Source organism: Schistocerca nitens, chromosome 1 (assembly GCF_023898315.1).
Source record: "Schistocerca nitens isolate TAMUIC-IGC-003100 chromosome 1, iqSchNite1.1, whole genome shotgun sequence".
NCBI lineage: Eukaryota > Metazoa > Arthropoda > Insecta > Orthoptera > Acrididae > Schistocerca > Schistocerca nitens.
Genome location: NC_064614.1, coordinates 790,708,938 through 790,727,207, shown reverse-complemented (window position 1 = coordinate 790,727,207; position 18,270 = coordinate 790,708,938). Strand labels below are relative to the sequence as shown.

At 39.9% G+C, this 18,270-nt stretch overlaps 1 protein-coding gene across 2 annotated transcripts in view; it reads left to right on the top strand.

Annotated features, from left to right (window-relative positions):
* The window catches only part of LOC126262237 (DDB1- and CUL4-associated factor 1), a 220,578-nt gene that overhangs the window by 180,060 nt on the left and 22,248 nt on the right, over positions 1 to 18,270 (top strand). For both annotated transcript variants that reach the window (XM_049958721.1, XM_049958712.1), the window contains exons 23-26: positions 50 to 121; positions 2,016 to 2,155; positions 8,581 to 8,665; positions 12,808 to 13,017. In XM_049958721.1, the coding sequence (XP_049814678.1) occupies positions 50 to 121; positions 2,016 to 2,155; positions 8,581 to 8,665; positions 12,808 to 13,017 (507 nt within the window). The remainder of the gene's footprint in view (positions 1 to 49; positions 122 to 2,015; positions 2,156 to 8,580; positions 8,666 to 12,807; positions 13,018 to 18,270) is intronic.

Sequence of the window (18,270 nt, the reverse complement as noted above, 5' to 3'; positions counted from 1 at the left end):
TGCGATATTTATTTGTCCTTTTAATACATCCGTTTGCTTACATTTTCAGCCTACAGAACAATTTGTATTGGTGGGAACACATCATGGTGAGGTCCAAATGTATAATCTTCACACTGGAGTGGTATGTGGAAGAACTGTTGTCTAAATTTCAAAAACTTTGGTTGCATAGCCTATTTGAAATGTATTTAATGAATATGGTAAAAGTAATTCTTGCATTGTTTGTGCAAGTGCAAAACTTCAGTAGTAGAATAAAGTACTTTTAAGATTTTGTAATTTGGCACTAGTTTCTTCATGCATTTCTAATTACTCACTATATGTGTGTCTAAGGAATGTACCAGGTGCCTGTTATTGATAATTCTGGTGTTACACCTATGGAAAATTTATGCACAGCAGCATTTCACTAAATGAGTGCACAGATTTATAATAGCTCTTGAATACAACAAAAATTGAGAGTTGGGTCAATTCACATTGTTATGACTATTCAGTCCACTGTAGAGCATTCAGCAAAGAAAAGGATGGTTGTAAAAGGTGCATACAGTTATCAAACACTATTAAGGGCCCCTCACATTTTCACTATTTATTGCCCAATACTGAGTATTGCACAACAATATTGACCATCTGACCCTTGCAGTTTGCCCAATATATTCAAGCAGACTGTGGACCTCTAAAAGTATTGACCCTCAGTCAGTGTATTGTGCATTGTGTTGTACCATCTAAGGTGATACGCACAATACGCGACAGTTCCTGCCAAGACTTCGTGATTTCTGGACTTATAAATAGTCAATACAGCAACACAATATGAATACATCACAAAAGACAGATGAAGGAAATCATCTGTTGTAGTGCATTTGGGGGGTGAGGGGGTAGGTTGATCACATATTTAATACTTATTCAGTATTTAGCTGCAGAAACATTCAACAAAAGAACACTGCAACTGCTCATTCTTTCATTTCAAACGTGCTAATTACTTGTTGTAGGTTGGTCACATATTTAATACTTATTCAGTATTTAGCTGCAGAAACGTCCAACAAAAGAACACTGCAACTGCTCATTCTTTCATTTCAAAAGTGCTAATTACTTGTTGCAGGAATGAATAACAGCATTACCTACTGATCCCCTACAATAATGCACTCATATCTACTCTTTTCAGGTGTGTAGATCACTTCCAGCATTGTGGAAAGTGAAACCTGATGAATATTTGAACATAAATTCATTGAAAGATTCTTCATTTGTCCTTAAAATATTCATCAGAGTCTGTTGCAAGTTCTCTTAACATTTTAGTATGGCCACGTGTAGAACGCTTCCTAAACCTCTTTTCTGCCCATTGTCAATTCATATTGGATTTGTTTTTGCAACACAAAGAGGCAATACGTGCAAGTTGTACATCATTGAGCACCAGCACGTTTTCTGTGAAGGAAGGGCTCTGACATAACCCAGGCTTAAATATTGGACCGTTCTTGGCATTGCATGTTCCCACGGGATATTGATACAGTATTATTGTGCAATAAATATTGAGTGTGTGGGGCCCCTTTAGATAAATTTCACAAACCAAATATGGAAAATGAAGTAGAAATCACAGTAGAGTAATTAAATGTTAGGCTTGCGTGTTGGGTGTTTCAAAAACTATTGTCCTTCCAGTTCTATCTTTTCTTTACAGTTGTCACTGTGTGTGTGTGTGTGTGTGTGTGTGTGTGTGAGGTAAAAGAAGGCCACTTGTAGACATCAAACTTCTTTGTGTTGTACTTAGTAAACTTGCATTGTCAGCTTACACCTGTTTGTTGGCACTTTCATGAAACCTCCTTGGAAGTTGAAAGATAACCAGAAATTGCTGGTTTATTGAACTGCTCTATCCTTTGTATTTTAAAATGAAGAAGAAATTGAAAAATATGAACAAGGCAGTGCTGATCACAATAAATTAGTCACTTTGTGTTTGATTTGATTGTTGTTTTTATGTGTGATAGCTTCTGCTATTACTACTAATACTAATTTTATTCTTTTTTATCACCACCCTGTAGGAGGAGATCACATTCCAGGTTCATGAGTCATATGTATCACACATGCAGTTCAACAAAGAAGGATCTCTCCTCCTTACATCTTCTCAGTGGCAGAGGCCTTTGTCAGCAGTATGGAACGTCAAAAAGTTTTTTGATAAAAAGTAATGGTTTTTTCATATATTATGCCATATATATACTGTGAAAGTTTCCACTCACTACAAACATTTAAAATGTAATTTAATACGGAGAACTGATGAGAGTTACGAAATAACTTTGTTTTTCTGTTACATCACCGTTATTTCTCTGAAACATTTTAAAGGCATCAGCCTTTTTTTTTTTTTTTTTTTTTTTCCTTTTTTGTGCTCAGAAATTTTTCTAACTTGTTGGGTATGTGCTACGTTTGAGACTTTATATTTTATTGAAGTGTAGTGTGCATAGAGAGATGATAAAAACATAATGTGCACTTGAAGCAAGAGTACACTAGCAATTTACTGAATTGTATGTGATTATGGTCGCAGATAATATCAAGTTAGTTGTTTGCAAAGGAGTCGAAGAAATATACATACTCCAGCATGCTTGTCTTCTGATTCATATGAAACTATCTTGTATTGAATATAACATATTCCTCTAATTAATACAACTAACTTGAAAATTTCTTGGCTGTCTGAATTCAGAACTACATTTTGTATTGAATTTGTTTGTCCTCATCACCCAAAATTTTTATAACAACCGCAATTTCGCATTTATAAAACCTTTATGGCAGCAGCTGTAGAAATGGCAATGTAAGCCAATCAGTCAGGCCCTCTGCTGCCACCTGCTCACTTCTTTTTTTAAATTTCATGCATGTTTTTCTGTTTAATAGGTTTAAGCTCATCTTTTTAACTGTAAATGTACATGCAGCCAGTCTGTAGTGCAATTTTCATTTCTTCTGAACAGCCAGCTACACAGCTCATTAAGGAATCAGTGTCCATTGGTGGCATGTCAGGAGGGTAGCAGTTTGCATATCTAGTTTCGTAACTCGACGGGATTTTCAGCGTACGTACATGGATCCCTCATTTGAATGGGGAGCGATGTGGGATTTTTCAGGTCTACCGTCTCATTGGCATGTGAATGCCGTTGTGCAAGGGAATAAGTCAGCAACAGGGTCTAGGTGAGTTTTATCTGGTCTATATGGTCGGAGACAGTACAGAAAGACTCTGGTATCAGGCTAGGGAGGTAGAAATGAAGAAACAAGCTTCTGGGTTGGTAACTTGGTCTGATTTTATTGCTTCTTTGCGAGTTTATGTGAACGTGTCAAAGAGCACATACACTTGGCTCCTAAGTTCAGTGAGTTTAGAACATGATGAGTCTTACTAAATATTCATATTACTAGAAGAGATATCCTACCTGACCTATCACTTCGACTCAAATCAGGAAAAGGAGCCAGTTTCTTATTGTTTATATCAAACCCTTAGGTTCCATTACACGTCACACTGTAAGTGACAGTCAGCCATAGGTACCAGGATGCCATGATAGACTAATTTTTGGCAGTTCAGCGGTATGTACCAGCAAGGATGCAAATCCTTTTTAGTGTACAAGCTTAATTTAAAGAATTCTTTCAGTCATAATTTTCTGCTGTCGGCTGATGGACACTCGAGGCTCGTCTGCTGCCACGCGGAGTGGCCGTGCGGTTTGAGGCACCGTGTCATGGATTGCGCGGTGCCTCCCGCCAGAGGTTCGAGTTCTCCTCCGGGCACGGGTGTATGTGGTGTTCTTAGCACAAATTAGTTTAATTACTGAGTAAGTCTAGGGACCAATGACCTCAACAGTTTGGTCCCTTAGGAATTCACACACATCTGAACATTTTTTGGCTCGTCTGCTGGCAGAAACTCTTGAACTGTTGAACTGTGTCCTGCTCATCAACTCGTGGCCTCTTTATTCTGTGTTGGGGCTGTTTGCTTATAGATGGTACGTTACCCACAATTTGCATAAAGCTAGCTTGAAATCGACAGTTTCTTAATGTTCGCAACCTCCTATTAGTCGGGTGAAAGCATAAAGTACTATTCATCTTTAGCTAGTTTTCCAGAATTGCCACCCTTTTATATAATACAGTATCAGATTCCTCAACCGGTTTCACCCCATTCGAGCTGTTTTTCAGTAGAGCCTACAACATTCTTGGGATCCTACAGTGGGATTTTGCCAAAATGCAACTATGAAGATTACCTTACAGAATTCAAGGGATGCGCCAGATGCATTAGGTGACAAGAAGTTTTAATAAGGAATGTAGTTAAAGGAACAAGGAATACTACGATCGCACACAAAATCCCAAAGAATGTAAGGCTGAGAAAGTATTACTACATGACTAAAGCATGAAAAGAGGGAGGTCAAAGAAATTAACAAGCCCATGGAGAGGGTCCTTCCATGAAGTTAATTAATAAGAAATTCACAACTGTACCTGCAAACAAACTGAAAAGGTTCATCTAACTTTAGACATGCAAGTTAAAGAAGAAATTGAGAAGGGTGTTCTGAAATAGGAGGAGAGAATGGGTAAAAACTGTACAACAGGTGGTGAAAAATGACATTGCATACACTGAGTATAGGTGAGGGAGACATCGTGATTGGTCCTCAGAGACAGGCCAACCCCCAAACACTTTGTCTCTACTAATCTAACCCTGGTAGCAGTAGTGAGTATGAGGAGGGGACAGAAAAGGAAGATGACAGCAAGAAACTTAAAAGTTTGACCATAAACATCAATAGAGTAAAGACAGTCCCTTTCACTTTTTACAGATAGCACCATAATCAATGCTACTTGGAGCCCTTGAGATAAGTGGGTGGACAATGACAACCTCACACCATTATAAGCCAGGTGCTTACTGGATACAGGAGTTCCCCAACTTCCTGGAAGTGTAATACGATGCGGAAGGGAAGGTACAGATCACCAATGTCAGATGTTTGAGCGGCTCAAAGACTTTTTAAGTAACAGTACCCAGTATGTTGTCCTCAACAGCGAGTGTTCACCAGAGACAAGCATATTGTCAGGAGTGCCTCAGAGAAGTGTGATAAGACTACTATTAGTTTCTATGTACGTAAACGATCTGGCGGACAGGTGAGTATTAACCTGTGGTTGTTTGTTGATGATGCTGTGGTGTATAGAAAAGTGTTAAAGTTGAGTGACTTGTAGAAGGATACAAGATGACTTGGACAAAATTTCTAGTCTGTGTGATGAATTCAGCTAGCTCTAAAAGGAGAAAAATGTAAGTTACTGCGAATGAGTAGGAAAAAACAAACGAGAAATGTTCAGATACCGCTTTAGTAGAGTTCAGCTTGACACAGTCACTTCATTTAAATATCTGGATGTAACTTTGCCAAATGACATGAAATCTAACGAGTGTGTGAGGATTGTGTTAGGGAAGGTAAATTGTTGACTGGTGTACTGGGAGAATTTTGGGAAAGTGTAGTTCATCTGTAAATGATACCATTTATAGGATGCTAGTACAATCTGTTCTTGAGTACTGCTCTAGTGTTCAGGATCTGGACCAGGTCAGAATAAAGGAAGACGTAGAAGCAATACAAAGGATGGCAGCTAGGTTTGAACAACACGAAAGTGTTACGGAGAGGCTTCGGGTACTGAAATGGGAATCCATGGAGGGAAGGCAATGTTCTTTCCAAGGAACACTGTTAAGGAAATTTAGAGAACCAGCATTTGAAGCTGACTGCCGAATTGTTCTACTGCCGCCAACATACATTTCATGTACAGATCACAAAGATATGAAAAATTACGTTTTACACAGAGGCATATAGACAGTCATTTTTCCCCCCTCTCTGCTTGCGAGTGGAACAGGAAAGGTAATGACTAGTAGTGGTACAAGGTATCATCCGCCACTCTGTATGGTGTCATGCGGAGTATGTATGTAGATATAGAGGCTACCAGTTCATGATTTCAAAAAACAGTTTGTCAGACATTGAGGTATTAACCCTTAAGTAGTTGCATGATATTTTGATATGCAAACCATTGCATCAGGTCTGTTTGACTCAAAACTAAAATGCAAAGCAGAATACAATATACCAAAATTACACAAGATAATTATTTAGAATTTACATTTTTATTCCCTTTTAAAAGGATAAGGATTTCAGTGACATTTTGTTCATCATTTATTCCCAAATAATTGATTTTTGAATATGAAATTTGAGTAATCTTTCAAGACAGAGATACAGTATATTACACATTACATAGTATATAATGCTCACCCTTTGTTGTCATCTTCACAGGACATGCAGATCACCTTAGTGCTTTTTTTTTTTTTTTTCTTCATACATGCTTCGAACAAGTCTCGCTCGCACAGTGATATGCTTGCTACCACTTGGCTATATGTGACACCTTCTTTTACTAGGCAGAAGTAGCTGGTCTTGTTCTTCACGTGATTGCATGCTGACACCAATTCCTCTCCCTGCTAGATAAAGCTTTATTTTTTATAATCACAAATTTTGATGTATGTAAGAACCATTTTAGGCACTCTTCAGAAATTCAACCCTTGCAGCTTTATTACCAGAGCTCAGTGTGTGTAGGATATATGAATTCAGAGCAGACACTGTTAATGGCCATCTTCTTATTCTCCTGACAATGCTGCAGTTACTGCATAACTGTCTCTCTTCCACATTTTCTATCTTAGTAGAACACTATAACTTCTGGCATTTTCCAAAAGCCCGTATTTTCATCGATCTTTCCATGATAATGCATAACGGAAATTTACAACACATCGCCATTTGGCTGGAACTTGAGGCACCATTGTTAAATCCTTTCTAAAACCGAACAGCCATGAAGCGACACTACTTCATTTCTTGGACAAAAATTGTGGGGGAATATCTGGTTTGTTCTTTTGTTATGTTCTGACTAATGTTACCCTTTTTTCCAATAGAATTCTTGCAAGAGGCGCACTGAAATAATAGTTATCAGTAGTTAATTTCTGTCAGTACCTTCTAGCCTAAGCTGTTCCAACATTGCCCCTTAGAGCACAGGTACCTCTCTGGTGCCTTTCAACACACTTCAGTTGCTTGTCCTACTGTTCCCGTGCCTGTACCTGTCCGTCTGACCGCCAGCAGGCACATAAGTTGGAACAGCATTTACTAGAGGAATGTTGCAGGATCTTCTATATGACATAATAACAGCAAATATATCAGGCCCATTTTTATACCACAGGTTTCAGAAATGGAGATAGGAAACTTCCCAGCGTATTCATTTCCAGATGGTCATTATCTTGTGGGTCACAATATCTGTCATACAATCAACAAATGTTTGTTGTATGTGTGTTACTGTACATAATATTGTCATCCATAAGTTTATCATCACATTAAAGGCAGGGGACTTTTGTTGGAGTCTTTACTGTTGTAGCCAATGCTAAGGTTCCTGCTCGTAAGAAATGATGATACAACTTTTGGGTCCTGCACTAGGACTGATTTCATCTGCCGATCTTTACCTGTACAACAATCTTTAGTAACAAATGAATTGGAAGATTTGTCACTTGAAGAGACAACCACATTTGAATCTGCATCATGCTCACTTAATTGCTATGGTATCCTTTCAATCTTCTGAATTTTCCTAGAACAGACAGTTCATCACAAGTTCATAACAGCTCTGCCACAATATCCTCAGGCATGAAAAACGTGTACATTTTCTGAAAGGACATGAGAAATATTGTTGAAATCATCTGTGTGTACAGTGAGCACATTCTAAAACATGTAAGTGATCAGAAAAGTGATGATAACTAATTTAGTTATGAGATGAGCACTTGCAAGACAATGTTGGTGATCAAGTGTAAAGGGCCCTTTCGGGTTACTTCGTGGAAATACTGAATAACGTTTGGTTACTTTGCCAAAATGCAAAGCAACACAAGTAGTCATGTCGGGTCATAAAAAGGAAACAGTCATGGTTGCAATGGTTTTAAATAGAACTTAAGAGACAGCCACAAAATAGAGATTTACATGGGACTAACATTGATCCTGTAGAAGTTGTTACATGAATTAATTGCTCCAGGAGATTGATTTATGTATTTATTACAAAAATCAAGTGCCAGTGCAGTTTGTAATGGCTGTATGTCTGATTTTATTAACTTATGCATCAAAAGAAAATTTAACCAGAAAAAAATAGAAAATTGCAAACAGCTGGAATAGATTCCCAGTGTTACCTTAAGGAGGTGAAATTCTAAGCACAATCAGTAGACATAAAAGTATGGAGAAAAAGCTATCCAAGCTTTCAGAACTGTTAAATTTCTTTCTTAAAAAAAAATAGGGGCTGGTTGGGAATGGTTAGGAAGGAGAAGCAAAATGTCGTTTTTCTCTCTCCTTATCCTCAAACCCATTGGGGTCCTTCACAACCTGGATTCTGAGTTTCCAAGTCCTCCTCTTCTATGTATATATGCTCATTCTTAGGGATACAATTTGTTTGATGGCGTTGTTGCTTTTTAGATTTGTGGCTGAAAATTGCATATACTAAAATATTCTTGATGAGACACCTCATGTTTGGTCTGTGCCTCTTTATTCTTGCTTTATGATTAGTTTCCTCTCTTCATCTTTTGTGACTGAAAATTAATAGGTTTTGTTCTTCTTCCAGATTTGCTCTTCCAGAAGAAGATTATGTTGAATTCAGCAAGTTTGTTCAAGACCGTATAATTGGCACAAGAAACCATATTGCAACAGTAAGTATATCTGTGCTATTTCACTTTCTGTTAAATGTGAAGTAACTTTGTTAGGAAATACGTTATGTTGGTTTTCAAACACCAGAAAAAAGCTAGTCAAACAAATGTTTCAGGCATGAAAAGAAACAATTTAAAAATTGCAAACCACTTAATGAAAGTAAAATCCTGGACAACTTGTCAGATACTCTGTTCTTATGTTGTGTTAAATAGTTACATTCCTGAAATTCTCTTGTAGAAGTTTGTACACTCTCTGCACTTCCTCTGTTATCTGATAAGACGTTAGTTGAAATTCTCATTAAATGACTTGAAAGCTTATCAGCAGGCATCATAGCAGTATTCTATTTGAAGCAACAGTTGCTAATAAGCACATTGGTATCTGTACCATGTTTCACAGACTTATTTTTGGTGCGACTGCTAAGGTCACAGGTTCGAATCCTGCCTCAGGCATGGATGTGTGTGATGTCCTTAGGTTTGTTAGGCTTAAGTAGTTCTAAGTTCTAGGGGACTGATGACCACTGATGTTAAGTCCCGTAGTGCTCAGAGCCATTTGAACTTATTTTTGTACCCAGATGTGCTATGACTTAACACAGCTGCTCTCTCAGAGAAAGTAGCAAGTGCAAAGTTTATTAAATAAAAAATTATTTTTTTGTCATTTGTTTCCGAAGACAGCTGTTAGCATAAAAGAGTTAGCAGTGTTAAAAAACAAAATGTGTGAAGTTCAACCTTAGCTTTGTTATTATTTAAGTTCACCATATTTATCCATACTGTTTGCATGGCCTGCGGCAGTGGCTTTATTCATGGTCCAGTCACATTAATGTGACCACCATATACGTTCAACATCAACGTGAAATAAAGACTCGCATTCTGCAGGTGATAGCACTAGTAATGGAGGGTGCATAAAGCACATCGGGAGGGGGAGGAGGGGTGCAGCAAACATTTCAGTTGTGTGGAAACAGAACAATTTATCTCGTATCCAGAAGGGCAGGGCCATGGGTGGAAACATTTCTGAAATTGCCAAGTTTGTAAACTGTTGCATGCTGACTTGGTTAATGTGTAAGTGCATGACAAAATGGCACTATCCGAAACCAGCCCCTGAGGCAATGGTGGTACACCCCAGGCCGTAGATGAAAGGGCTGAAAACACCTTTAGAGATGTCTACAGGCAAATAGATGTGCAACGAAAGAGCAACTGGCTGCTCAGCTGAACTGAGGGGCTACTAATAATCTCTTGAACTACCACGCAGAAACATTGCTGTGTATGAGCCTCTGCTGCAGGCAACTGGTTCATGCACCCATGCTGACTGCTGTTCATAGGCAACGAAGGCTGGAATATGCACACTGTGGCATCAGGTGGACTTAACAGATGCATCACGTTTTATACTCTGCCAGACAAATGACTGTTGACATGTACGGCCCTACAATAATTGTCGGAAAGGACAGGCTGGAGGAGGGAGCGTTACGGTGTGGAAATTGTTTTCGTGACATTCCCCGGGTGATCTCATCATTTTGGAAGGCACAGTGGATCAACACAAGTGAGAATTTCTTCTCCCCCCCCCCCCCCCATGTTTCCTGAGAAATAGAGGAAAATAACACATAAAACTTAAACGATACTGGTAAAAGTAATAAACGACAGCTCAGCATTTTAAACACACTTGAGTAAAAGAAAAACAAAAAAAGGCAAGAGTTGCCATGACCACAACCCAGAACCATAAGTTTAACAAATTACACTCTTTATTACAAAGTTATAATACAATTAATAGTCAGTCCACATTCATATGTATGTAAGAATTAAACTTCAGATTCATATATTTCTTTTCTTACAATGGGTGCAACATGCCCCAGTGCCAAGATGACACCAACAGTGGTCGGCCTTGGGCAAGTAACATTGAAAAATACTAACTAGGTGGCTGTCTAAAACAGAGCTTTAACACACAAACTGTTATAAAACACTTACAGCAAATCCATACAATGTGCAAGGTAACTTCAAAACTTATTTAAAAGGAAAGAAACTTCAAAACCTTAATAAATTTTAAATAACACCAGCAAGACAGCGGGAAGATCAATTAAATCAATGAATATTTCAAGTTTATGATTATCCATCAGAAATCAAATTTACACTGTTCCACAAACTGCAGATTAGATTAAGGTAACAGTAATTGACTAAACAACCCCAAGGCCTACCAAGTTTAAACACTGTGAGCTTAAAATTTAAAAACAATTGAAAGGCTTGAAACACCATTAGCGATCACTTATTATCACTACTCAAACAGGAGCCACCAAAACATTCCTGGAGCCAACATGCCAGATACTTCCATTCTATCAGTATGTAAGGACCGTGCTCACTATGGACAAATCGTACTGTGAAGTACATCTCAAATTACTCCACCAATCTCATGCTCCACCCTTCAGGAAACTAAGGTGAAATCAATACAGTGCCGTAACCTTCGCAGAATATCACCTTTTCTGCAGTGCAGTGGCAAGGTTGCCCTAATTAAGCAGACTGCGATGTTTACTTCTGTACAAATGCACAGAGTCCAGACAGGGCCTAACCAACAGCCGTAGTCGCTTGTCGTTACAAAAGGTACACTGCAACAGGTTCACGTAACTCCACTAGCACTGGTATTCCACATGGCATTGTCCACAGCAGGTATTGCCATGCACCTGCCAGAAAAAACACCTTCAGGCTCGCTTGACTGTCCGAACACACACACAGCGTCAACACAGTCTGTGAGTGCCCTTCAGACCTCTATGGCCCTGTCCCACCCCTTATCACCAAGGCAGACCTAGCACGTAAGGAAATTATCGCTGCCACCGACCACAGATGACCTCAACAAGTACGCCTCTATCCTTGGGGACCATGTCCACACCTACATGCAGTTTGTTTTTTATCGGCACAATGGCATCTACCAGCAGCACAGTGCAACATGTTGAGCGCCTCACACTGTATGTGCATAGTTCAAAGAGCACCAGGATGATTTTATCGTACTCTCTTGGTCACCTGTCCGCAGCTGTCTTGCGGTAGTGTTCTCGCATCTTGCGCTTGGGGTCCCGGGTTTGATTCCCGGCAGGGTCAGGGATTTTTCCTGCTTCGAGATGACTGGGTGTTGTTGTTGTCTGCATCATCATCATCATCATCATCATCATCCATCCCCATTACGGTCGGAGGAAGGCAATGGCAAACCACCTCCACTAGGACCTTGCCTAGTACTGTGGTGCAGGTCTCCCGCATCATCCCCTACGCTCCTCGGAGTATTGGACCTCATCATCATCATTGGTCACCATTCTCCTCCCCCCTCCCCCTTCCCACCTCCTCCCAATCCCTCCCCTGGATCTAAACCCATTCGAGAATATGTGGGACCATCTAGATCGTTTGCGCCTTGGATCCTCAACCATGAAACCTAGTGCAGCTGATCACAGCACTGAAGTTTGCGCGCCTTCATATCCCTGTTGGTACCTTCTAGAACGTCATTGACTTTTACAATTGATGTTTCTGAAGACATGGGCTGAGGCATGGATTGGAATTTGTATCAGTGGAGGAGATGATGTATGGTATTCCATGCAATGGTGATATTGCCAGTGAGGTGCAGTGGATAGCGCATCTGCCTAGTAAGGAGGAGACCCGGGTTCTAGTCCCAGTGCTGGTACAAATTTTAATTAATTGCTCCAGCCTACACCATTGTCTCATTGAGTCTGTTCCTGCTTGTGCTGCGAAAGGTGGTTATTCCGGCTTTTTACATGTGGTCACATTGATGTGACTGGACAACATATTTAAAGAATATGTTCTGATACAGCGATATAGCTTCAACATTTAGTGTACCATGTCATTTCTATATCAAGTAGATGGTGGATGAACTATCTCAAAACACAAAATTAAATAATTAATACAGTATGGTGAGTAGCACACATAAGTGTTCACCACTGCATAAGAGTAATCTTTGTCATTCATTGCTTTGGGCAAATCAGAGGCATTGCCACTCCCATCTCTGTGGTATTTTTCTCGTCCTCCTCCTACCTCTCTCCTCTCACTTATCAATATGATTGTCAGTTGCAGTGTATTTGCTGAAAATGCATGTATACTGTTAACAGTAGTTTTGTAAAGGTTTTACCATTTGAAATATTACTGTTATTTATTGTTATTTTCAGATATATGATGTTGCAACAGGCAAAAAAATTCAGACGCTAACTCCACAAATATCGAACCAGTATACAAAAAACAAAGCAACATTTAGTCCGACAGATGAACTAGTACTTTCCGATGGTGTACTGTGGGATGTTACATCAGGCAAAGAAATACATAAGTTTGACAAACTCAATCAAAATTTAAGTGGTGTATTCCATCCCAATGGATTAGAGGTATGTGACAATTTTGATATTCTGACACTTCTAATTTAGCAGTTAGTACTCACAAATTAATAAAATCAACAAAAACTTATCAAGTGATGTCTCAAATGCTAATACAACGTGACACATACGCTAGCTTTCAAAACCAGAGATATCTGTTTCGATGAAACAAAAACTTTTAGTAAATTACTCGAATGTTATATAGGAAGGTTGTCCTGGTTCATACAAAAAAGAACAGAATAAGAAGAGCCGGCCGCTGTGGCCGAGCTGTTCTAGATGCTTTAGTCTGCAACCACGCTGCTGCTATGGTCGCAGGTTCGAATCCTGCCTCGGGCATGGATGTGTGTTAGTTAGGTTTAAGTAGTTTTAAGTCTATGGGGCTGATGACCTCAGATGTTAAGTCCCATAGTGCTTAGAGCCATTTGAACCATTTTAGAATAAGAAGAGATGCAAATCATAGCCAATGAGTTTCTGAAGCAATGCCTCAGAATGAGCATAGTTATACCTACAGTTCTCCACACATCATCTGGTGTGATTTATAGATGCTAGATAAATCATTGCTATCCATACATCCACAATGTACTGATCTTCTTTTATCACTGAAGAAGAAACATATTGTTCTGAAAGCTATGGGATTTGTTCCCTATCTAAAATTGCTCTTTAAGTAGTTTCTCTCTTCCAGAAGATAAATAGTGGTCAACCTCTTGTCTTTGAATGATCCCCCACCCTTCTCCCTTCCCCCTCACATTTTTTGACTAAATTGATATTGCATTCTTATGGTAAGAATATACATTTCATGAAACCTTGATGATTCCCAGAATGAGATTTTCACTCTGCAGCGGAGTGTGCGCTGATATGAAACTTCCTGGCAGATTAAAACTGTGTGCCCGACCGAGACTCGAACTCGGGACCTTTGCCTTTCGCGGGCAAGTGCTCTACCAACTGAGCTACCGAAGCACGACTCACGCCCAGTACTCACAGCTTTACTTCTGCCAGTACCTCGTCTCCTACCTTCCAAACTTTACAGAAGCTCTCCTGCGAACCTTGCAGAACTAGCACTCCTGAAAGAAAGGATACTGCGGAGACATGGCTTAGCCACGTAAAACTGTGAGTACCGGGCGTGAGTCGTGCTTCGGTAGCTCAGATGGTAGAGCACTTGCCCGCGAAAGGCAAAGGTCCCGAGTTCGAGTCTCGGTCGGGCACACAGTTTTAATCTGCCAGGAAGTTTCATATCAGCGCACACTCCGCTGCAGAGTGAAAATCTCATTCTGGAAACATCCCTCAGGCTGTGGCTAAGCCATGTATCTGCAATATCCTTTCTTTCAGGAGTGCTAGTTCTGCAAGGTTCGCAGGAGAGCTTCTGTAAAGTTTGGAAGGTAGGAGACGAGGTACTGGCAGAAGTAAAGCTGTGAGTACTGGGCGTGAGTCGTGCTTCGGTAGCTCAGTTGGTAGAGCACTTGCCCGCGAAAGGCAAAGGTCCCGAGTTCGAGTCTCGGTCGGGCACACAGTTTTAATCTGCCAGGAAGTTTCAAACCTTGATGACTTCATAACCTATACATTGCAACAAGATCTCTCTCTGTTTTTCAAATAATATTTGATTCAAATGAAGTCCCCCACCCTTGCGGTCTCCCCCACCCTTGCGGTCTCCCCCACCCTTGCGGTCTCCCCCACCCTTGCGGTCTCCCCCACCCCCGCTCTGCACCCCCTGTGTCTTCTGCTCCCCACCCTGTCCCCCACCTGCCAGACACTGCTCTGTGCCATCCCCCCTTCCCCCACCCCCCTCGCACTGCACTAGGGCTCCCTCCCACTCAGTGCCCACCCCGCACTGCCCCCCCCCCCCCCCCAACGTGCACTCTCCCCTCCACCCCTCTAGATCACTGTTTCTATTCAGTAGCAGAATCTTCAGGCTTGAAACAAGAAAATGCAAAATATCTTACTGCAAATAGTGCAAGTTCTTTAGTAGATAAAGCCAATTGAATAGACACATTCATGAGAAAGAGTGCACCTACATTTATATAACATCTAATATTGTGGAACATACCTCCAGTAAATTAATAAGAAATTCCAAGAACTTTTTAGAAAATGCAAAGATAATTTTAAAAAAGTTGGGATTAGCAGCACATGATCTAAATACACACCTCTTTGTAATTTCACATCTTATTGCTTCTTCCCACCAGGCCACACTGAATTTCCACAACACCTGACCGTGATTTAGACCTTATCTCCTGAAAGCTTTAATCACCAGTATGTTGTTACTCACTAACTCCTTGGCACTACAGCCCATGTAGGGCCTTGCCTCCTGGACAATCTCTGCCCACTCTTCCCTGCTGGCCTCCTTGGCTCTCCATCTTCTAACTCCCATTCTTCTCAAGTCATCTTCCACGTTGTCTAGCCATCTGGTCCTTGGTCTACCCATTATACAGTGTCCACTTGGTTTTCCTTTGGAAACTTTCTTGACTGTGCTGCTCTCTATCATTCTTTCCATATGTCACGAACAACATAGTCTACTGTGATTCTTGAAGTTTTCCCGGCAGACATAATGTTCCATCATCTTTCGGGTGTGCACTCGGGACAGTGACAATTCTTCTTGCGATATTTCGGCTAGAAACCTCTCGGACTCGCCTTGAAGATGGCTGGGAGGTTTCTAGCCGAAATATCGCAAGAAGAATTGTCACTGTCCCGAGTGCATGCCCAAAAGAGATGGAACAACATAGTCTACTACTCTTTATTTCTGTCGTGATGTCTGGTTTGTTGTATAACTCTCTGATCTCCTCATTATTTCGAATTCATCAAAATCCCCTATGATTCACTGCCGTGAAGAGTTTCTTAAGTATCCTCCATTCCCATATTTGCAACACCTCATCATTTTATGTCATTATCCGAGTCTTCAAACCATACATCACCACAGGTCTCACTATTGTACAATACTATGTCAGCTTCAGATCCTACTAAGGCTTGCTTTAAATACATTAATCAGTGTGAAATAGCTCCTGTTGCCAGCTGTAATCTTTGCATGTATTTCTTCTGTCATATCATTATTCTCAGTTACCAGTGACCCAAGATATTTAAAACACACAAATTCTTTCTCGGTGACAGTCATGCTTTTTTTTCCCTTCACTATACCTTTCCCTAAATGTTAACATATACTTTGTCTTTGACTTTTTAATTGTCAGCCCCAACTCCACTCCATATCTTTTATAATTTTTTGAGCTTTTCTTTGAGGTCCTGTTTCCTCCTGGATAACAAATGAATATCATCTGCATATGCGAGAGCATGTGTCACTCTATTAAACGGTGTTCCCCCAGGGTTACCGCTCTTTTCGCATTACCTTCTCCAAGGCGACATTAAACAGAATAGTGGAGAATACATCACTCTGTCACAATCCTTGGTTAACTTCAAATGCCTTGGATAAAGTGCGTTCAACCTTAACTTTGCTTACTGTTCTTCTCAAAGTCATTTGGGCCAGTCTTATTAGTTTGTTGGGCGCTCCTACATTGATCCCTTTTGATTCTACCATATGCTTGTTGGAAATCAATGAACAGCTGGTGGATATCGATGTTAGACTCATAACATTTTTCAATGATCTGTCTGATGGTAAAAACCTGATCTGTAGTAGATCTATTAGTTCTGAAACCATACGGGTAGTCTCCTAGATACTCTCCTACATATATACTGATTTTTTTGTAATACTTTATATTCTACACAGAGGAGTGCAATTCCTCTATAATTTGCAGTCAGTTTTGCAAGTGTCTTATCTATAGGTCAGAGTATATTCCACTGTTCCGGCCTATTTTCTTTCCACAATATTTCTACTATAATCTCTTGCAAAACTCTTATCATTTTTTCTCCACCATATTTTATAATTTCTATTGTAATATTGTCTTCTCCTGGAGCTTTATTATTTTTTTTACGAGTCTTGATACTAGCATTAACTTCTTCCAGTGTAGGTTCCTCGACAGTTTCCTGGCACTCTACTTTTCTGTTTACTTCCTGCTCCACCTCATCTCCCACAGCAGCATCTACTTCACATTTGTTTTTTGATTCTGTATTCATTAGTTCACTAAAATACACCACCCATCTATCTAAAAGCTGATCTTTCCCTCCAATCAGATTTCTCTCCTTATATTCACAGAAAACTGCTCTGTTAGAATCCTTTCTTTGTCTTTCACCCGCACATAGAATTTCCTTGTTTCGTAGTCTTTCTCTCTTCTAATTCATCAATCCACTGTTTTCCAAATTCTCTCTTTTTCCTCATACATTCCTTATCTGCTCCCTTTCTCTTCTTCTGGTATTCTGCTACGGTAGTTCTTGTTCTCCTCTGCAGCATTCTTTTTCTTGCCTTATTCCTTCCTTCTATCTTCCTCATACAATCTTCATCAAACCAGACTTGGGTTCTCAATTGCTTCTTTTTACCGAGTACAGTTTTAGCTGTCTTCTGTATTGTACCTTTGACTGTTTCCCATCTTTCTTCAATACTCTTGCCTGCCTGATCTTCAACTTCATTAAGTCTATTTGTCAAAATAGTTTTATACTGTTGTACTGTGTTTTCATCATTTCTTAATTTTGCATCAACAAACCGTGGCACAATAGTTTTCTTGGTCTGTCTGTAACCATCCATCCTCTGTCTATATTTGATTCTTATCAAATAGTGATCACTATCTCCATGTGCACAATGACAACTATCCACTTCTAATATATCTGAAGCATGTCGTCTATGTATGAGTACATGATCAATAAGCCACACTTAATTTGATGTAGCTACCAGTTTTGTGTGTACACTGCTTTGTAGTTCGCATGTTAAGTTTGTGCTTTGGTTCAGCCACTAGAGGTCACATGGCCTGCTAATATGACTGCAGTTGTGTATGCAGCCAGCTGACTGCGACCCCTGCCAGAACTAATATCTACATAAGCCAGAGTGCAAGGCTCCGCTGGCCTCTTGGGTATTGCTAATTGTATTGTACCTTGCCTTCCATGTGTGTGTGTGTACTGTTCAAGCAATAAATTACAGTGTTCTTGGATTAGAACACAATTGTAACAAATTGTACCAAAAACAGTCATTTTTTGATGGATCTTCAATGTGCTATTGCCTTGAAATGGGATATTTTCATAACACACAAGTTATACAGCCAATATTCCGCAGCCAACAATATGATATATCTTGCTATTTTATTGCAACAAATCATTTAAATAATGATGCATTTTCGAAAGATCCTCAAAGTGCTGGTGCTTTGAAACAACATGTATTAGTAGAACGTAAGTTAAAAT